This window comes from Rhagoletis zephyria, unplaced genomic scaffold, assembly GCF_001687245.7.
Source record: "Rhagoletis zephyria isolate East Lansing unplaced genomic scaffold, Rhagoletis_zephyria_1.1 Rzeph_scaffold_03575, whole genome shotgun sequence".
Classification (NCBI taxonomy): Eukaryota; Metazoa; Arthropoda; class Insecta; order Diptera; family Tephritidae; genus Rhagoletis; species Rhagoletis zephyria.
This window is the reverse complement of record NW_016160658.1, coordinates 1-19145: the sequence shown is the minus strand read 5'-3', so window position 1 is coordinate 19145 and position 19145 is coordinate 1. Positions and strand designations below refer to the sequence as shown.

Genomic DNA, 19145 nt, shown 5'->3' with positions numbered 1-19145 from the left:
GTATTGCAGAAGGAACAGTGCCATTGCACTAAATTGTGCTCGGATTTGAAAACAATTTGCAAAATATGGCAAATTTACTTGGGTGGTGCCACTGCAACAAGCACAAATTGTAAACTTTGCATGGAATATTCAAGGGATACATATATTTATAGTACCAAAGCGGCGTACGTATGTATGTATGAGTGTGTTGAAGGCACTTGTTGAAAATGTATATTTAATGCCACTTATTTGAATTTTCAAGTAATTAATTATAAATAAATTGCTAGTTGCTAGTTGTGAATTTAATTTTCCATTACCAAATTAGTGTATAATTTAAGTGTTAAAATGGCACTTAGTGATATAGAATTAACTGCTGCCACAGATAGGATAATTATGTGGTAAAATTATGAAGTTTTACATGAAAAAAGTTGACGCGCTTGTAATAGAGCATCCCATAAATTATTAAAAATATATCGAAAACAATTCAGCATGCGAAGTACACTGTGCGATAGTCGAAACCAGCCTGAACTTTTTTAACACTTTCTGATCGTATACTCATCCAGTAGTAAAACACTTGTAGGTCGTATTTTAATTTCATGGCCTGCCAAAATTTTCATGTCCCAGCCTAAGTAGCTTCCAAAATTGTGAAAAAATAGTTTAAACAAATGTCCGAGCGAAATTAAAGGTTAAAACGTATATAGTTAAATTTAGGGGGAAATATTTTCGTAGCATATTTCAACCCGTTAGATCCCGCCTGAAAGGGTAGTTTCGACCCTTACTTCAAGAAACCCTGAAAAAAAACAAATTTGGAAGTTTGTTAGAGGATTGATATATTCTAGAAAATGATTCTTTAGTAAATTTTATGAAGTTTTTGCCTGAGAAGACTCCTAGTAAAGCTAAAAGATTTTTTTATGTAATTTCGAATATAACAAAGCCATCAAAGCATAAAATGCACGTTAACATTTTACTAACTACATTCCAGAAAATCGCTATGAACGAAATTTTTATAGTTTGTCTAAAATTGGGAAACAAATCCAGCAACTCAGAGAAGTGGGTGTCGGGAAATTTTGGCCTACTAAAACACAGCCATGCTGCCTTTGTGAGCTCATTTATGCAATGCAAAAAAAAAATTATGATCTAAGTTCTTACACCACAAATTGTATTCAGTTTCCAGATAATATTAAAATAATACTTGCAAATATGAGCCAGCTTCAGCCGATTGGAAATCTTGATGCTCGGATGTTTTTGCATAGACGCGAGCATACATACTTACCATTGAAATCGTTCGTTTCATTAAGTCAAAGACCTGGCATTATTTTTCACTTACAATTTATTACTTTTTACGCGCATAAAATAGTAAGTTACATGTACATATAAACAATACTAACTGATACATACAACATATACTAAATCGTACAGAATAAAACTATTACATACCTATTTCGCAAGCCAAATTCATATAAGTAATTGTAATTATAATTTTATGACTAAATTATTTTTGCTTTGTTTTGTTATAATTCTTTACACAGACATACATATGTATGTAAATATTTATTTCACCTTGTTAATTTTATAATTTTATATGTATACAGATATGTTGCCAAAATTAAATGCTTTTTTTTTAATTATGTTTATTTCTGCGGATATCGCAATGAAGAGGAAAAAAATAATCGGATATAAAAAAATGCCGTAATAATAAGCAATCTGTCTCCCGAATGCCCAAAAGGTATTAATGATATGTCAAAAAGTGTTTCTAATTACATATATGTATGTACGTAAGTATGTCACTGTATAATTGAGTGCGTTTGCTTACTAACTTACACGCACAGCTGTTTTTTTTTGCTTGCATTTAACAGAAAAACAACGAGCCTTGCCGCATGCCGCTTTTTGCTGATTATTTGGTATTTTTTTATAACATTTTTTTTTTATATGTAAACCCTTTTTTGTTTGAAAATAATTTTTTATGTAAATTTATTTCGTATTAAATATGCATGTTTGGTTACGCACACATTTTTGTTTAAGTGTGCATTTATGTGTCATCGAAGCTTTATGCAATTGCACACATTTGTAATTTTTTATTATTTTATATTTTTTTTTCAAGTTTTTTCTTTACACAAAAATAGTGTCTCTCTACTGCACGTGTTTTAATCTGCTGCTGTTAATAAGCTATTTGCGCATTTATTTTTTTTTTGTATCAAACACAAAAAATATTTTTAAACTTTAATTGATATTTAATATGCAATTAATTTTACACTCTGGTTAATGCCGCGTGATTCCAATATTTTCGTTTTCCATTGCTGTGTGTTGTTTTACAAGAATTTATAAAAAAACCGATATTAAATGTCGTATTTGTAAAGAGATTGTATATATGCTGGCATGTGCACCTAACCAAAGCCGACTGCAATACAATACTTCAAACATAGGAGGTTACATTTTTCTTCCATGTGGGGAAATTCGAAAGTCGCAGAACTAAAGTATCGACTACACTGATGTCTATCATTCCGTGCATTGGCTAACGATTTTTGAGCTATGTTTGATTGAAAAATGTGGCTCTTTTCAGTTGGTAGCGCTATAGGATACAGTGGTACAGCCCTATAAATATATTGGAAAAAAATTGGAATGAGTTGGCGTATAACCTCAATTTTCCATATGAAACATTTATGGACATAAATCAAGACAAAAAAAAAATAAAAATAATGAAATGAAATGAAAAATTGGCCTGATAGATTTATTTTAAGGCATACCTCCCATATTAATCTTACTTCATAAACGTCTTGAAAATGCCATAAAAAGTACACCGATGAATATATGGACCCAAAATTATGTTCATATGATTGTAAAAAAGTTTTATATGAACTCCAAAAAAATGACGTAATTGATTTTATTTTTTATTTAAGAATACCCCTCATATAAACCTAACCTCAAAAACGTCTGAGAATACCATAAAAAGTACACCAATTAATATATGACTCCGAAATTTTGAACTTCCAACAATTGGGCGTCATCGGTTTATTTCAAAGCATACCACCAATAAAAACCTAACCTCAAAAACGCATTAAAAAGGCCGTAAAAAACATACCGTTGAACATATCATTTCAAAATATCGCCCTTATGTTAATTATAATTAAAATAATTATTAACAATATTATAACTAAACATAAAAAAGTAACACATACCTCCTATGCAAAGTTAACCCCAAAATCACCTTAAAAATACCATAAATGCCATCACTACTCTTTGAGGTTACGTTAAAAGTCGCAAATATGTGCCATTTTTTTTAGAAATTGATAGAAAATATTCCATTTTTTTAATTTTGTCATAGTAAGAAGGGCAGGAAGACGAAGGAAACATAGTTTTTGGCCATCAACGATGTCAAAGTTAGCATTTATAAAGCGATTTTTTCTCTATTTTGTTTAGTAAGTGCTATGTTTTCATATGAACCCACTACTAAATCAATNTAGTTCTCGTGCAATAAGCGTTTTTGTGAAGCTCTAAAAATTACAACTACAACATTTGAACATAGCCCCCATACCTTAAGGTAAGACGTATTCTACGTCAAAAAAGTTATAAGAAAAACAGATTGCTTAAGTGCATAGAAATCTCAATAAGTTTAGTTGAAAAAATTCTTCTGAATTTTGTTGCTTTTATTAAGAATGTTTCTTACTCAAATATCACTTTGTTAGACTAAATAAACCACTAAAATATCAAAGATGAATATTGAAAAAAAAATTTAATTTTCTCCGCCGAAATACCACTGTGTAGAGAAAGTTTAAAAAATTGCTTTTAGGGAAGATAAACGTGGATCGCGTTATGCAAAGATAACACAGGTCTACACGGTTTTTATGATAGAGGATATGGAATAAAAGTGCCCGTCACGTCATGGTTTAAAAAAAAAAACGGCGTAAAACTCAAAAAAGTATTTTTGGGTGCTTTTACACCTACTTTCCCACAGAGTCCTCTCGAGATAGAGAATTCGACCGATACTTAAATTACAACTTGGATCTTAACCCTATATGCAAGTTATAAAAAAAAAATAATTAAAAGATAGTGCATTGATAAAATGCCAGCCAGAAATTTTAAAATTACTGAAGACTTATTCAGAAGTATTACAAAAGAAAAAAAATCTCATCCACTACTCTACTAACACTGGTCATTGTTATAGTTCCAGATTTTTTCGCGATAATTTGGCAACTAAAAAATAAATTTGTCGGGAATGGTTCAACATTTTTGGTCTCGGCCCAAACCGACAAATGGTTGCAGTGCCAAATAAGAAGAAGAAGAAGGGCCAGTTAAGGACTTCTTTGGATCTAGTTAAGACCTAGTTCGGAACTTTAGTCTATTTCAGGATTAGTGAGGGACTTTTTCAGAAAAATTTCGGGTATGGTTCAGGACTTTTTCGGAAATACGTTAGGACTAGTTCAGGACGCATATCAAATTTCAAGAGTATCTAGAGCTCATGCCTTTTTTAAAATTAACTTTGCACCACACCAAATCAAAGTTTTTTCAATACATTCGGTGTTTGTGTATTTTTGGTTTTTGCTCTACATTGAAAATATTTAGTTGTGGAATTATCATTTTTCATACATATGCACTTGAAATAAGCTTTAGTTGTATCCATACCTGTGTCATTCATCTTCACATGAGTTCAAATTTTTTTTAATGACCAGTTTACATGTGTTAATTGCCACTTAAGCATTTCCATGAATATAAAATATAATTACACGTTTAAACATATACAAACGAAATATTTATTTAATTGTCACTTTGTAATATCATAATTCATTACATACATATATACATACACACACATGTCTACATAGCCGAATGCACATAATTCTGTATTGTTTGTTGCTCATTTACTTGACATTCATATTTATTGTGTTCACTTTCTGTGAAGTGCATTGTTAATATGCACATATCTGATGCTGAGTATGAAACCTTCATTTGGATTATATGTGTACGGTGACCATATTTATGAGAGCCGAATACGGGGCAAAGATCTTAAAGCCTTCTTCAATGATACAAGATGGATTAGCCCAGAAACCGTATTCTTTTAATAACATCATAAAATTGTAGGATAATTTTCACGAGATTTTTACCCCATAAAATTTGTTAAAAAAAAATTCGTTAAATTTTAATATAACAAAGACNATATAATTACACGTTTAAACATATACAAACGAAATATTTATTTAATTGTCGCTTTGTAATATCATAATTCATTACATACATATGTACATACACACACATGTCTACATAGCCGAATGCACATAATTCTGTATTGTTTGTTGCTCATTTACTTGACATTCATATTTATTGTGTTCACTTTCTATGAAATGCATTGTTAATATGCACATATCTGATGCTGAGTATGAAACCTTCATTTGGATTATATGTGTACGGTGACCATATTTATGAGAGTCGAATACGGGGCAACAAATAATTTATAATAATAATAATAATAAAAAAAAATCGTTAAATTTTAGTATAATAAAGAGCAACTTTAAGTCGCTCAGGCTTACCAATAATTTTTGGAAATTTTTTGTTTGTTGACGGCGTTATGCATTTTGTTCATACAATGTAAGTATGTTCGACCATTTTTTTTTTTGAAATAGAAGCAAATGGGCAGCACTTTCCACTCGCACTTTATTATATTGGATTTTAATGAGTTACAAAACTGCACACCAAATTTTTTTCGAAACATTGCAGATNTTATTATATTGGATTTTAATGAGTTACAAAACTGCACACCAAATTTTTTTTGAAACATTGCAGATTTAATTTTTATAGTTTTTTGCACAAAGTTGGAAAAGTTAGGAAAAGGCTTATTCTTATTCATAGGCGTGCCATTTTAATGAGCTGTTAAGGTGTCAAACTCCGAATACATTAAAAGAAATACACAACATTTGGCGTCCCCTATAAAATAAATAAATTCCCAGGACAATGGGTCAAAAGAGAGGACTGTCCCGTATAATACAGGACGGATGGTCACCTCAATTATGTGATATGTAGTATGCTTGTTTGAGTGATGTGTATGCAAATGGTGCAGTCAAGTGAAATCGTATAATACATAAGTGCATATTATAGCATACATATGGGTACAATCGACAATTGAAATCTAAATTAACTTCCAGTTAATTATTTCAGCAGTTCAATGATGTGCGAACAAAGGTGAATTATAGATGAATTTGCTCGGATGATTGATAGAGTATGGAGATACATTCAACAAAAACAAAAAAAAAATAAAAAATCAACGGTAAGGCCTAATTACGAAAAACTAGCACTTTTTATACTTAAATTGAATCGGGCGCAAAACTGCATATTCCAAATCTCTCTAAAGGAATGCGAGCATGCGTTATATGTAGAGAAATAATTGCGGAAGAGCGTGAGTAAAAAAATTGTTAAAAATCAATGGTAATTTGTAGCTACTTCAAACTTGCACTTTCTAAATCTAAATCGGCTACTCAAAAAATCGTAGAAAAAAGTTTTAAATTTTGAAGCTTTTTTTCTTTAATTTTCTGCGAAGTTTGAAACTTGCATTTATATGGGTTTCGTTAGAGAATGAACTATATTTGAATCGTGTCCCTCTCCCGCTCATTATTGCCATAATTTTGGCTTGAAAAATACTATAATGATCCAGTCGCTTACAAGACCAGCTAATTTTTGGTTCAGAGCAGTAGACCGCAGGTCCCACTACNGGCTTGAAAAAAACTATAATGATCCAGTCGCTTACAAGACCAGCTAATTTGTGGTTCAGAGCAGTAGATCGCAGGTCCCACTAATTCGTTAGCTTTGACATTCTTACAAAGAGTAAAGAGTAAAAACCATATGCTATTGCACAATTGATCCAAATTGATTGGCAGTTCAATATACTTTCGGCATTCCTTTATAATGCCGATATTGAAAACCTGCTGACACAATGTTGTCAAGTGCACTCAAATTACCCTTGTCCATATACACCACTCAGTCAGCTGGTTCAGTTTTAAGATAATAAATAAATAAGTCTAACACAAATAATGTAACAGTGGCGAAGTCTTGACGGAGAAATAACGCTTTATTTTGCATAGCAACTTTAATGCGGATAATTATTGCCATAACAATGTGCGTCATATCAGCTTTCATTTCCGTACCATTTAACTCTTCATAGCTCCAAAAGGCCTTTTGAAACCCAGGTACGGCACCGCATGGTCTATTCCTTCTGCCAAGGTTGACGCCGATGCATTCTTTATCCACTTGTCACATTCAGTTTCAACTAAAGTTTGCTGTCCAGTAAGTTTAACACACACCCTTTGCTTGGATTTGGTTCTAAAGTGGTCTCCACTAACAGTTGTTTGCTCTGCAAACTGCTCTGTATTTCCTAGTGAATAGTGTAACCGTTAACCTTTGCAGCCCAGTCGCTGATTGTCTAAAGCGTCTGCTTCTCAGAGAGCTCTTAGCAATGAAGCTTCAGTCATCATCGTAAAATGCACTGGCAATGGACCGGTCCAGTGCCAGGCCAAATGAAGCGAGTATAGATTTTTCACGTTGGGGTTATATATCGATGGTCCTGTTGAATAGCGACACAATTCAAAATTCAAAAAATCATAAACTGTTACCTCTGTTAAGTGACTCTTGTCTCTTATCCTTTTCGAATCCATCTCTAATCTTTTGTATTTACTTTAGCAATCCTTACAGCTTACTTTAGTTAGGGATAGAAATGGATTAGACAAGGATTAAAGACAAGAGTCACTTAACAGTAGTAACAGTTTTTGTTTTTTGAATTTTGAATTGTGCCGTTATTACATAGGACCATCGATATTTACATACATACATATGCAAATAGGGCATTTAGAAAATCAATGCTTCTTTTATTTGGAAGTAATTTGTCAAGCTTCTAAAGTAAACATTCGTGAGGGTTTATGGGACATTAAGAATTTGGTGGGGTAATGCAACTTGTAAACTAATGAGTGTGTAGGTATGTGTGTACGTGCGTATTGGGTTTCTCCTTAAAATATTAACATTTAAATTTTGTATGGAGCAGACATTTATTTTGCTCTAAGTACAAAATAAAGACATCCAAGAAAATTTTAGAATTAGAAACCGGCTGTAAATCTGATAAATTTTACAAGTATATTATCGAAACATATTCATGCGAATTTATAAATTCACTGAGTTATAACTGACCAAAGTCGAAATTTTGTCGATATTTCGGGATCTAAAAAAATTTATATTTTTTAAAAATCCGGTAATGACCCCAAGATTCGTAACCGATTTCAAAAAAAGGAGGAGGCTAACAATTCATCGGTATGTATGTCTTTTTGATCGGAAAAATGGTACTTCAAGGGTGGTCCTACACTAATTTAGTGTAGTTTTGATCACCGGTTAATGACGAAATTGAAGGTAATAATAAAATTTGTATATGGGCATTGAAGTCGATTGAGTTTTTGCTTGAAAATTACTAGTTTTAAAAATTGTTTAATTTTCCGTGTAAGTTTTTATTGTAAAGGGCTGCCTCATGATGTTGATATTTAAGAACCACCCTAATGTGTATGTGTATGCATTTACATATGCACGCTCTTATAAATGTTTCTTCTTCCTGTTGCAATCTCTGTATCGGCTGCTCTCTTGCGTATGCTTATTATTGTAAAATTGGTTCGGGTTGTTTCTGGGCATAAAAATTCTGATCTTAGTTTAATTCTATTAAAGCTTAATACAGAAGAATGCATAAATATATGTATGTGTAGATGATGTACATATTTATGTAAGTAAATATTTGTTAGTAAAAACTTGTAACTGTTGAAAATAAAATCGAAAAAGTTCAATTTGCCAATCAAAAAGTCAAAATCAATTTATATACAAAATCGTTTTCGCGCAGCATTGAATGTTTTCGGTAGAATTTCTGATTCTAATAAACGAAAAGTTATTCAATTCAACGGGTGTTGCGAGAATTAATGAAAACGCCTTTTCGTAAGATTTTTTTTTTTTAATTTTTTGAGTTACTTTGCTTCATTTGCTGTGTGGTGTGTTGAGTTGCACAAGCAGCTGTTGTTTGTGTCTACTTTCGCGCTCTGTTTGTGCTTTTTGCGGTAGTGCATTGAAATTTGCCTGCATTTTATTCCGCTTCGCTTTAAGTCTGTATGATTTTTTTCACTTTTCTGACTTAAACTTCTTAATACTATTTTTTATATTATCTTTTTCTCTTTTTGCTATTTCTTCTGCATTCGCTTTTAAATCGCCGTCTGTGTCAATAATTCGATTCACGCTTACGTTTCTGTCTTCGTCCAAGTGCTTGTGCTCGTTTTTATTTTCATCGTCGCTGCGTCTGTCTCCCTCCCGTTTTCGGTATCGTTTTCGTTTTCGTCTTCGTCTCCGTCTATGTCCAAGTTACGTTCGCTGCCGCAGTCCTTGCAGTGCAGTGAATTTAAGGCATTGGGTAGTGATTCTGTTCGAAATCTTTCTGCCGCTCCAGCAGCGCCTTCCTCGTAGTCTCTAGCCGGCGATCGGTGATAGCCACAAATGGCAATCGTTGCTTGCGTCCCGTGGCGCCGGTGCCCACCAGACGCGGTGACGCATCAATCACTCGATGATAGACGAAGGAGCTAATTGTGCGACCCACTCCGCCATTTGCTATGCCATCTCCTTCATCACTGCTGCCGCTACTCGGCGTTGCCGTAACCGCTGTTGCTGTGGTTGTGTCGGCCAAGTCGGCACCACCACCCCCCATGCCGTCACCCGCTGCATGCCACATAAATGGCGGCGGCGCTGTGGTTCTCGTCGCGCTCAATGCGGCAGCGGCTGTTAGCGTTTTATGCACGTTCGGTTTATAAGCGCTGAAGCGAGACAAAGATTTATGGTGATTACCGTTAATGCCAAGACCATTGCTGCTGCCGACGCCACCACCACCACCACCACCACCGCCCCCGCTGCCATAAATATTGCTCCAACGATTGCCGTGAAGGTCATAGCTCGCGGGCGCGATAAAAGCAAGTTTGCCACGACTTCCGCCGCTTGGTGCGAATTGCGCGCTACGACTACGCGGTTTTCCAATAAAACTACCGGCTATAGCAGGATATGAGGGCAAACGAAAAATGGCTGCCTTCGGTGAGCTCGGCGCGACAGTGGTGTGGTGCGCGTGCAATGGATTGGGTGTTGTTAATTTTTCGATTTGCCATGTCATTTGCGCGCTTCCTGCCAATTTGTTTGCATTCGATTTATTTTCGATTTCCTTTGGCCAAATGTCAACGTCACCATCGTCGGCGGCGTAAGAGGCGATGTCGCTGTCCGTGTCTGTCTCTGTGTCTCTCGAAATGCTAACATCATCGTCTGGTAGCTGGTTGGTTGATTGCGCTACCTTTTCGAGCGCACCGCGTAGTACGTCTGCGTCGTTTTGCAACTTTTGCGCTGCCGAGACTCCTTCTCTATTAGCTGACACAGCTGGCGCTTGGCGCGTGGCCTCGCTGGTGGTTGCTGGCACATCTCTTTGCGGGGCAAATAAATCTTCATAACGATTTGGGTCGTCTTTGCGGTTAGCTTTGCCATTGCCATTTGCACTGCTGCTGCTGCTGCTGACGCCGGCACTGCTTATGTCACGATTGTGATAGCGTTTGCGTTTCTCTTTCAAGTAATCGTCATCGATGCGTACTCGACCAATGCTGCCGCCACCCGCACTGCGGCTGCTCGCATGCGGTCCCGGCTGCAGCATCGAGCTGGACCAGCTGCGCATAAGGGCGGGTGGAGGGCGCGTCGGCGGTGGTAGTGTGCCCTCTAGTAGATTCAGCAGCTGCTTATTACGGCGGTTGTACTTCTTAATGTACGGCGGCAAGTTGGCGTCCTCATCGTGACCACTTTGTGCCTCCTCCAGCTCTGCAGCGCTCTCGTAGTCATCGTCATAGTCTTCATCTGCATCCGCGTTCTCGTCGTCAACGCCACCTTTCATTTCAGGATAGAGTTCAGGGTGGGCTTCGCGGTAATGTTCATCGTAGACCTGGAACTGTACGCGCGCCAAGTGTGGCCATTTGGCGTAATAGCGTTCGAACTCCTCCAAGTCGGTTATCTGATGGCCTAATTGCAATGCGCCGCTACCACTCGTACCTGCAACCGTACCCGCGACAGTTTCCTGCTGATGTTGCTTGATGTATGACGGCGGCGGTATAGGAGTCTGCACCATACCCAGCTCCACGGCGGCTTGTGTGGCTGAGGCGTGCGGCGAGGGCGGATCGAGTGCGCTTGCCGGCAATTTGTGCTGATGTGAATCGGTTGTGTGTTGCTTTTGCTGTTCCTGCTGGTGCTGACGTCGGTCGGTTGATTGATAATGTTTACTATGTTGACGATGCTTGTGATGATTACCACCACCACCACCACGCCGATGCGAGTGAATACCGTGCTGTGTCTGTTGTTTATTTGCATGCGTATGCATGTGCGCGTGCTGACGACGATGATGTTGCTGTTGATGTTGATGCTGATGGTGCTGTAGAAAGTGATTGCGTTGATGATGATGCGTGTGCTGGTGTTGATGTTGATGCTGATGTTGTGGTGCGGCATGTTGCTGCTGTTCAGGCGGTTGGTTTTGTTGCTTGTGCTCGTCTTGTTGACTACCTGCCGTTTGACCGTGCTGATATTTACCTTCATTGCCCAAGACTTTAATACCGTTACGCAGCACTGGGCTTACACGCCGATACCAGTTGTTATGGTCCGCTGCTATCATGCGCTCCATGCTGCGTCCGTGCGCCCGCAAGCGTTCCTCCCGCTCCCTCACCAATGCGGCGTCAGCATTTTCTTTACCCTCATCACCACCACCGACTGCCAACTTGTCGCCTTCGCCACCCGCTCTTGTATCCTCCGTGTCGTCGTCGTCATCTCTTGTCTGTAGGTAGTAGTTTATTTGCCCTTCGTAGAATGGATTTGCACCAACTCCGCCACTAGCACCACCACTTCGATTGCCGACAACAAATATTGGCGATGCTGGTAATCCACGTGATATTTCCGCTTCAATTTTCCTCGCATACTTTCTCAACTTCTCAGCGTGCTTTTGTGCTGTTGCATAGGTAACCGGCTCCCCTCGCTGCTCTTGCTCTGACTCCTGTTTGCGATAGTAATCGTTGTAGCTGCTATTTGTCAATTTTGCTTGTATCGCGTTGTTTGTGTGCTTAGCACTCGTTGCAGTTGCATTTGCCACAGCCGACAATGCTGTTGATATTTCAGGTGCTTTTGTTGTTGTTGTTGCCTCCATTGCTGCCCCCCTCGCTCTGGCTGTCAACGAGGATATTGTTGCGTAATTCAGGTAATCCTTGTATTTTTTCTTGTACATTTTATGCCCGTAGCGCCGACTGTTGCGCCGCTGCGCTTTGTAGCGTTCAAAAGCTGAGAAATGTGTGCCATAGGATTCACCAGCCCCATCCGATGGTGCGTCTGCCATTGTGATTGTGCGGTTATTGTTATCATTGTGTATCGATAGTGTTGCCATAGTAGGTCCGTAATTAGAAATTGGAATTGATTGCGTGTTGACGTCAAGCCGCATAAACGAGAAAAGAGAGGGCAAAAGAGAGAAAAGAAAAGGCAGAATTATTCAGTGAAGCATAAATAAGTATTTTATTTACTCTTTTAATAAACGTATGTCAAACATTGATTGCTATTGGTTTTATGCGACTGTTGACAAGAATCTATTTGACTTGCAGTTGTTGCACATACGCACTTCTTTCGTAAATTGAAGATTACTTATGTATGTAGGTATGTGCATATGTGTTTGAAGGTGTACGGATATCCGCCTGCATACCTACCTGTTGGCTTTGCGTTACGGTTATATGAAATCCTATTAATATTACGCCCCGCTTTACTTGAACAGGTACACATATTTGCCTTAAGATCTAAGCTTGTAACTGAAATTGTGGGCATCAGAGAAATTTCTTTTTAATTTCATTTTATAGAATGATTAAGTTTGACGAGAAGTGATGAAATTAAAGAAAACAACTGGATGACTTTGGAATTTAATTCCACTTTTCATGAAACTAAACGGAAATTATGTTTTTTATTTTGATTCACTTGAATAGGTAAGAGGATGTGTGGCCTCCTTATGCGTATGGCGAGCTCATTAAAATTGCATTTAGAATTTAAAGGATAATAAGACCTAAAACACAAAAAGAATGGGTGAGCAGGCGCACTTTCAATACTGAATATTATTATCGATATTTTTATCGATTTTGCTATCGATATTGTTATCGCTTTTGTTATCGATATTTTGATCGATTTTGTTATCGTTTTTATCTTCGACTTTATAATCGACTGTGTTATCGATTTTGTGATCAATTTTGTTATCGATATTTTTATCGATTTTGTTATAGAATTTGATATCGATTTTGATCGATATTATTATCGATTTTGATGTCGATATTTTCATCGATTTTTGTATCGATGTTTTTATCGATTTTGCTATAGATATTATTATCGCTTTTGTTATCGATATTTTTTCTTAGTGTGTGCTTTCGTTTTTGATACAGCCTGCAGACCAAGACGAAGGCGCTGGACTGTTCCTTTTTTATTTTTGCTTATGGTGTTACGCATTTTCTTTTTTTATACAAAGTAGGTTCGATGATTTTTTATACGGAGAAAATGAGCGACACCTTTAACGAAAAAGTTAGAAAAAACTACAGGTAAGTCCTAGTTTCTTCTAGTTTGCATTTTATTTTATTAAAATTGAAACTGCATACTCAAGATTCAATTCAATTCAATTCAATTCAGTTTATTGAGGATATATTAGTACAAATAATTACATAAAGGTAAATTAAGGAAAGGGGGCTACTGTAAACTTGGATACTAACACAATAAACAATTTAAAAATAGATGGTCAGTCCAAATTATTTATTCGCATTCATTAAAAGAGACCTTGAAGTTGCTTCTGTTAAAGTTGTTTCTTAGATTCCATAAAAGTATAGCATTGACGGAGAACAGTCTCGGTGATGATATTGAGTTAAAGAGAGACAATTACTGACAATTTTTATTGGCTTGCTTTCAATGAGATCTTTCTAAAAATTGAATTAAAAACTCATAATTTTTACGACAGTTTTAAGATGTTTTTTTTTTTTAAATATTTTACAAAGTTTTAACCTTACCTAACCACAAATCAATTACACCTTTTAAACGTGAAATATTTATAAACCTCAGTTAAAGGCGTAAATTTTGGAGATTTTCAATCAAACTAAGTAAATAAGCACATGGTTCTTTAAAAGCGCTGTAAAATTCGTCTTAGTAACATAGCAGTTGAATTGCCATAAAGAATATATGCACGTATGCGCACACATTGTTATCTCCTGTAGTGTGCCACACTCAATCATTTCAATCAATATCTGGGCTGCCAATTTTCGTGGCAGCATACTAACATATTTCAAGGCGTTTTCGACACCACATGAACTGTTTCATGCACATATGTACATATATACTTACATAATTCACTATTACGAACACTCAATGGAATACCAATTGTGCAATTTATACTAACACATATACATGGTGTGTTTCGCATGTGTTTGTATCAATCACCAAATCATAGGAAGCGCGCCAACACGGCGTATGAGCAACAAAACCACGTAAATGCGCCTGGGTAACAAAAAATCGAGTTGCAATCAGTTGAGGCGCACAAATAAGGTCATTGAAATATGCTAAGAGAGAGTACGATGCAAGCACTAAAAAATATATATATGTACGTGTGAGTTTACTAGCTGTCAAGTATTTGGCGGCAGTCAGAATTTTCATTGGTTATTGATAAGTTGGCAGTTGAATAGTCGGATGGGCGAGTAAGGCGAAAGAGTTCTAACTAAAACGCGCTTGTGTGGCGCAAAGCGTTGAAATTACATAACTCGCGTTTCCTCACGTATTCAACAGTAGATGGCATGTCTTTATTTTTAGTTACATTGTCTGCATTGCTGATTTTCGAATGTGCTGCTGCCGTTGCTGCTTCTATTGCTGAACAACTCATTCTCAGCTACATACACACGTACATATGTGTATATGGGACCATACTGCGGCTAGTTGGGTTAAAATTGCCGACGCTTAAGTGTGCATCGAGCAATGGTAATGTGGGCCACTGCACAGCAACTACGTGATTGGTTTCCGCAATTGTTCTCAAGGGAATACTCATTGCCAGCATTTCAATTTATTGTATTTATTTTATACATACTCTACTATACTACTTTTAGGATTTATTTTGGCTCAAAATTTGTACAGCAGATCGTTGCTTTAAGTATCAGTCTGCTCAGAAATACATAAACTCAAGGCTATTTTTTGAAATGCCCAAAGCAGAAGTACGCAGATACTTTTGTTACATAATTAATTACAAGTTATCCCCTTAGGGCGAAGGCAAATGTTATTGTAGTGAATTAAATATTTGTTTAGGATTTGTTTTGATGTTTATTTGTGGAGATTGAACGACTCAGATGAATGAAATAAAACAAGGTTTTCACTGTTCACTGTTACCCTCATAGTGTTTAGGGTTTCTTATGAAGCAACTTAAGAATATTTTGAATGATTTAATGCCAGCAATCATTTTTAGTATGAAATTGGAGAAAATTAGTGCAGTTGTTTTGGTCTTGCATTCTCATTTTGAATAGTTTTACTCGGCATATCTGCAAAGGACCTTAACGTACATACTTACATATAATAAAAAACGTATTTGAATTTGAATTTTTTGTAAGAGAGCATGTTTGTGTAAAACAACTTTTTCCTCTGCTTAAGGAATAAACAAAACTACAACTTTTTATTCTTTTATTAACAAATCAAGTTTTGACCACTTAAATATACTCTTTTTTTATTTTAAGTCTTCCGTGAAAATAATTTTATACTTTTTGCAAAGCTTTTTGATTAGAGCTCTTCCACGGCCAAAATTACTCGGGCTTTACCAGACCAAGAAACATTTTTTATTCTATTTAACTCTGTTTATACTGGCGAAACGTTCTAATAGTTCTTCATCCCTGGAGTAGCACTTCGTATGATTGACTGAAATCAAGTCTGACCTCGGTACAGAGATCTTCCTGTGCTGTGTATGCGGAAAAGAGCTCCACTTCGGTTAGTTGCCACACGTGCCACCTAAGAACCTCATCTGTCCTTAGGCCACATAGGACTTAGAGAGCATTTCTTATGGCAAGCACAGCCAACATGACCACTTAATTTAGATAACAGCATACACACATACGCTAACAAAATATGCACAGCATACATAACCGTTATATCTATCTCTCTACAAATAATTTTTTTTTCCCTTTTCGGCTTAAACTTTGAGCCTTGCGCAGTATTCTCTAGGGATGTTAATTTTTTATTCCAATTTCCGGAGTATTACAATCCGGATATAGATATCATTACTTTTCAACAATTAAATCGAAAAATTGCTTCTATATTGTTTGACAAGCTCTCCTACCATAAAATAAATAATAAATAAATGGGTCTGAAACCCACTTTTATATAAAAAATTTTGAATTAAAAAAAAAAATAATAAAAAATTTTTGGATTCACAAGGACGAATAGGTAATTTTTTAAGCTGATAATCTTAGAGTAATAGTCCTTAACATATAATTTTTTTTAAAACAAATATTGCTAAATTTCAAGGATAAAATTTTAAAAGGACATTTTCAACACTTACCAGTCCTTATAAACCAAAAAATTGAATCCGTTTAAATTATACAGAATTCCCTTTTCAATTTCATACCCATAATTCTCTCTAAGCACACTCCACTGAAATTTTTAAATAATTTTTGAATTACTGACGTCATAGTGAAAAACTAAAAATGAAATTTTACTATATTTGGCTCTTACTGTCGCAAGGTGTATATGTATAATGAGCTACTCATTTATAAAAAAAATATTAATTATTAAATAAAAAAAGAATACTGGTCAATAAGAATGTAAGAATGGCCAACATGAATGTATATGAACACCAACACGAATACGGAGACGGATACCAATTCAAAGACGAATACGACTGCGAAGGAATAGAAGACGAAGCTATCTTATACAATATAAAGAAACTGGGTAATGATCTAGCGCTTTGTATTGTGTGCTACCAACCTAAAATTCGAAGTGTCATATTATTACAGCCCTTTCTATAGTCTTTCCGCTACCAAGGACAGCTAACCAGATAATTTAATTTTATAATACTTTACTTATCCCACTTATATCATTATACGGCAATGGAAAACAAAATCACAGCGAGTGATTAAACACTCCACAACCTGCGGCATATATAAATTTGCCAACACACTTTCCACTTTCTATTTATACGTACGAGTATACGTAAATACCGATTAAAATCAACAAATATTGTTGTCTAAATATTATTCCAAATTAAACACATTGAGGGTAGCTTAAAGGCAGCTAACATCTTCGGCATGATTGCGCGCAGCCAACACTTGCAGAAACAATAAACCAACAGAGTATAAAACTCACACGCTGGGGTAAACACCAACAGCCAGCTTATGGACGAGTTGTTGGCACAACTTCATACACATATACACCTATATGTATTCATGTACTTTCAGAAGCAGTGCACGGACTTCGAAAAAATTAATAGTGGTAGATTTTACATACAAAAAATGGTGGCAGTTGGTAGAGTTTTTTTTAAAGAAACAATATTAAATAGTTTTTACTTAAAAAGGATAAATCAAGGGGAATTTTTAAGGTAGTGTTATCCGAGCAGCTTGATTTTCGCCTCGGTGGTTCTCAATGCAAAAATGGTGTGTTTCTTGTGATTCTTACTGCCTTTTTGCGTAAAATTTGTTAGTATAATTTTTGATTTTATCCTCCTTGGGATAAGTTGTAGTTTTTTATAAAACAATAAAAAGACTCCCTGATGAAGGCGTGAAGTACGCCGAAACGCGTAGAAGAAAGAGGAAACGCAGTTTGCCTTTTAATATACCGGCCGGAAATCTCTACCAATGACCCAATAGGAAATTTCAACACTGGCCTTAAAAACAATCAACAAAAAAATCTATTTCAAGCCAATAAAACATTCAATAAAAAACGTATACATAAAACTGGGGCTGAATCACGGCATCCGTGATCGAATGAAACTATTCGAATCGAATGAAAAAAATGATATCTGTTTTCTCGTAAATACATTTTGAATTGAAAATCGAACTCCCTACCGAATGCCGTAACCTGAAAAAAGATTTCGATCTGAATTTGATTCGATCACGCATGCGGTGATTCAGCCCCTGCATAATTTCTTATGCTGAGTTTTAACTTTTAATTTTTTTTTTATTCATTTTATTCATTGTTTAATATGGTAGAAAATAAAATACAGTTAAAAACTTGGTACCAATAAAGTGGTAAGGTCCGTGCACTGTCTCAGAGTCAAGCTAAGTACACACATTTAAAAATATACGCATATAAATACATATTTGCTTTGCCAAAGCCTTCTAAAGTCAACACTTACCCGCTAGCTTTTGTTGCAGCTGCTGTTGTTTTTGTTGCTGTTGATTTCTTGTTGCATGCACTGGTTCACGGCTTCTAGCCGCATCATCGCTGTCAGCAATTTTCGAAAAACTGTCTGTTGTTTTGGCCGAATTTTCAGAGGTGTTCAGTGGCAGCAGCTCACTCAGTTCTGCTTGCTCTTCCTCTTGTTCTTGTACTACTAACGCCTTTTCGCGCTCCTTCTTCGAGCTGTTTGCCAAGATGCCAAAATAGGTTATTGAGTAATCGGCTTGTGAACCCTCTTCACCACTGTTGTTGCTACTGCCGCTACTGCCATTGCTGTCAGCAACTTCATCAATGTGCTGAGAAAGATTTTCTTGTTGATATTTTTGTTGTAGCTGTTGTTGTTGATTTTTTGGCTTTGCAACATTCTTTGCAATTGCTGCCATTTGTGCGTACGTGTTTGCAACAACTTCACTTTCCTTTTGCGGATGGCGCTTATGTGGGTGCCTGTTGTTGTTGTTGTTGGTGTTATCACTATGTTGATTTTTGCTATTCTTGCTGCCATCGTCGTCGTCGTCGTCCTCGTCCTCGTCGTCGTCGGTGTTATCATCAACATTGCTTTGGCTGGCACTTTGCGCTCGTTCATGCCGCTTCATTTTCCTTCCAACGAATTTACCCTTTTGCTGCGCATCTTCGCCATCATTTTCAGCCATCAATGAGAGTGGCAACTTTTCACTTTCGCCTCGGCTCTCTCCGTGCGCTACCACATTTTTATGTTGCTGCTGTTGCCA

The 19145-nt window shown here is 36.3% G+C and overlaps 1 protein-coding gene across 2 annotated transcripts; it reads right to left on the bottom strand.

Annotated features, from left to right (window-relative positions):
- Window positions 1-8759: 8759 nt before the first annotated feature.
- On the bottom strand, window positions 8760-19137 carry LOC108369276 (uncharacterized). Of its 2 annotated transcripts, none has more exons than XM_017624367.1 (2): window positions 18374-19137; window positions 8760-12366 (listed from the first exon to the last, which is right to left on the bottom strand). In XM_017624367.1, exons 1-2 carry the CDS (start codon window positions 19065-19067, stop codon window positions 9380-9382), a joined length of 3681 nt encoding a protein of 1226 aa, XP_017479856.1. In that variant the 5' UTR covers window positions 19068-19137; the 3' UTR covers window positions 8760-9379. The 2 variants fall into 2 exon arrangements, with proteins under 2 accessions (XP_017479856.1, XP_017479857.1); XM_017624368.1 differs by having other exon boundaries at window positions 8760-12181; window positions 18662-19094.
- Window positions 19138-19145: the final 8 nt, after the last annotated feature.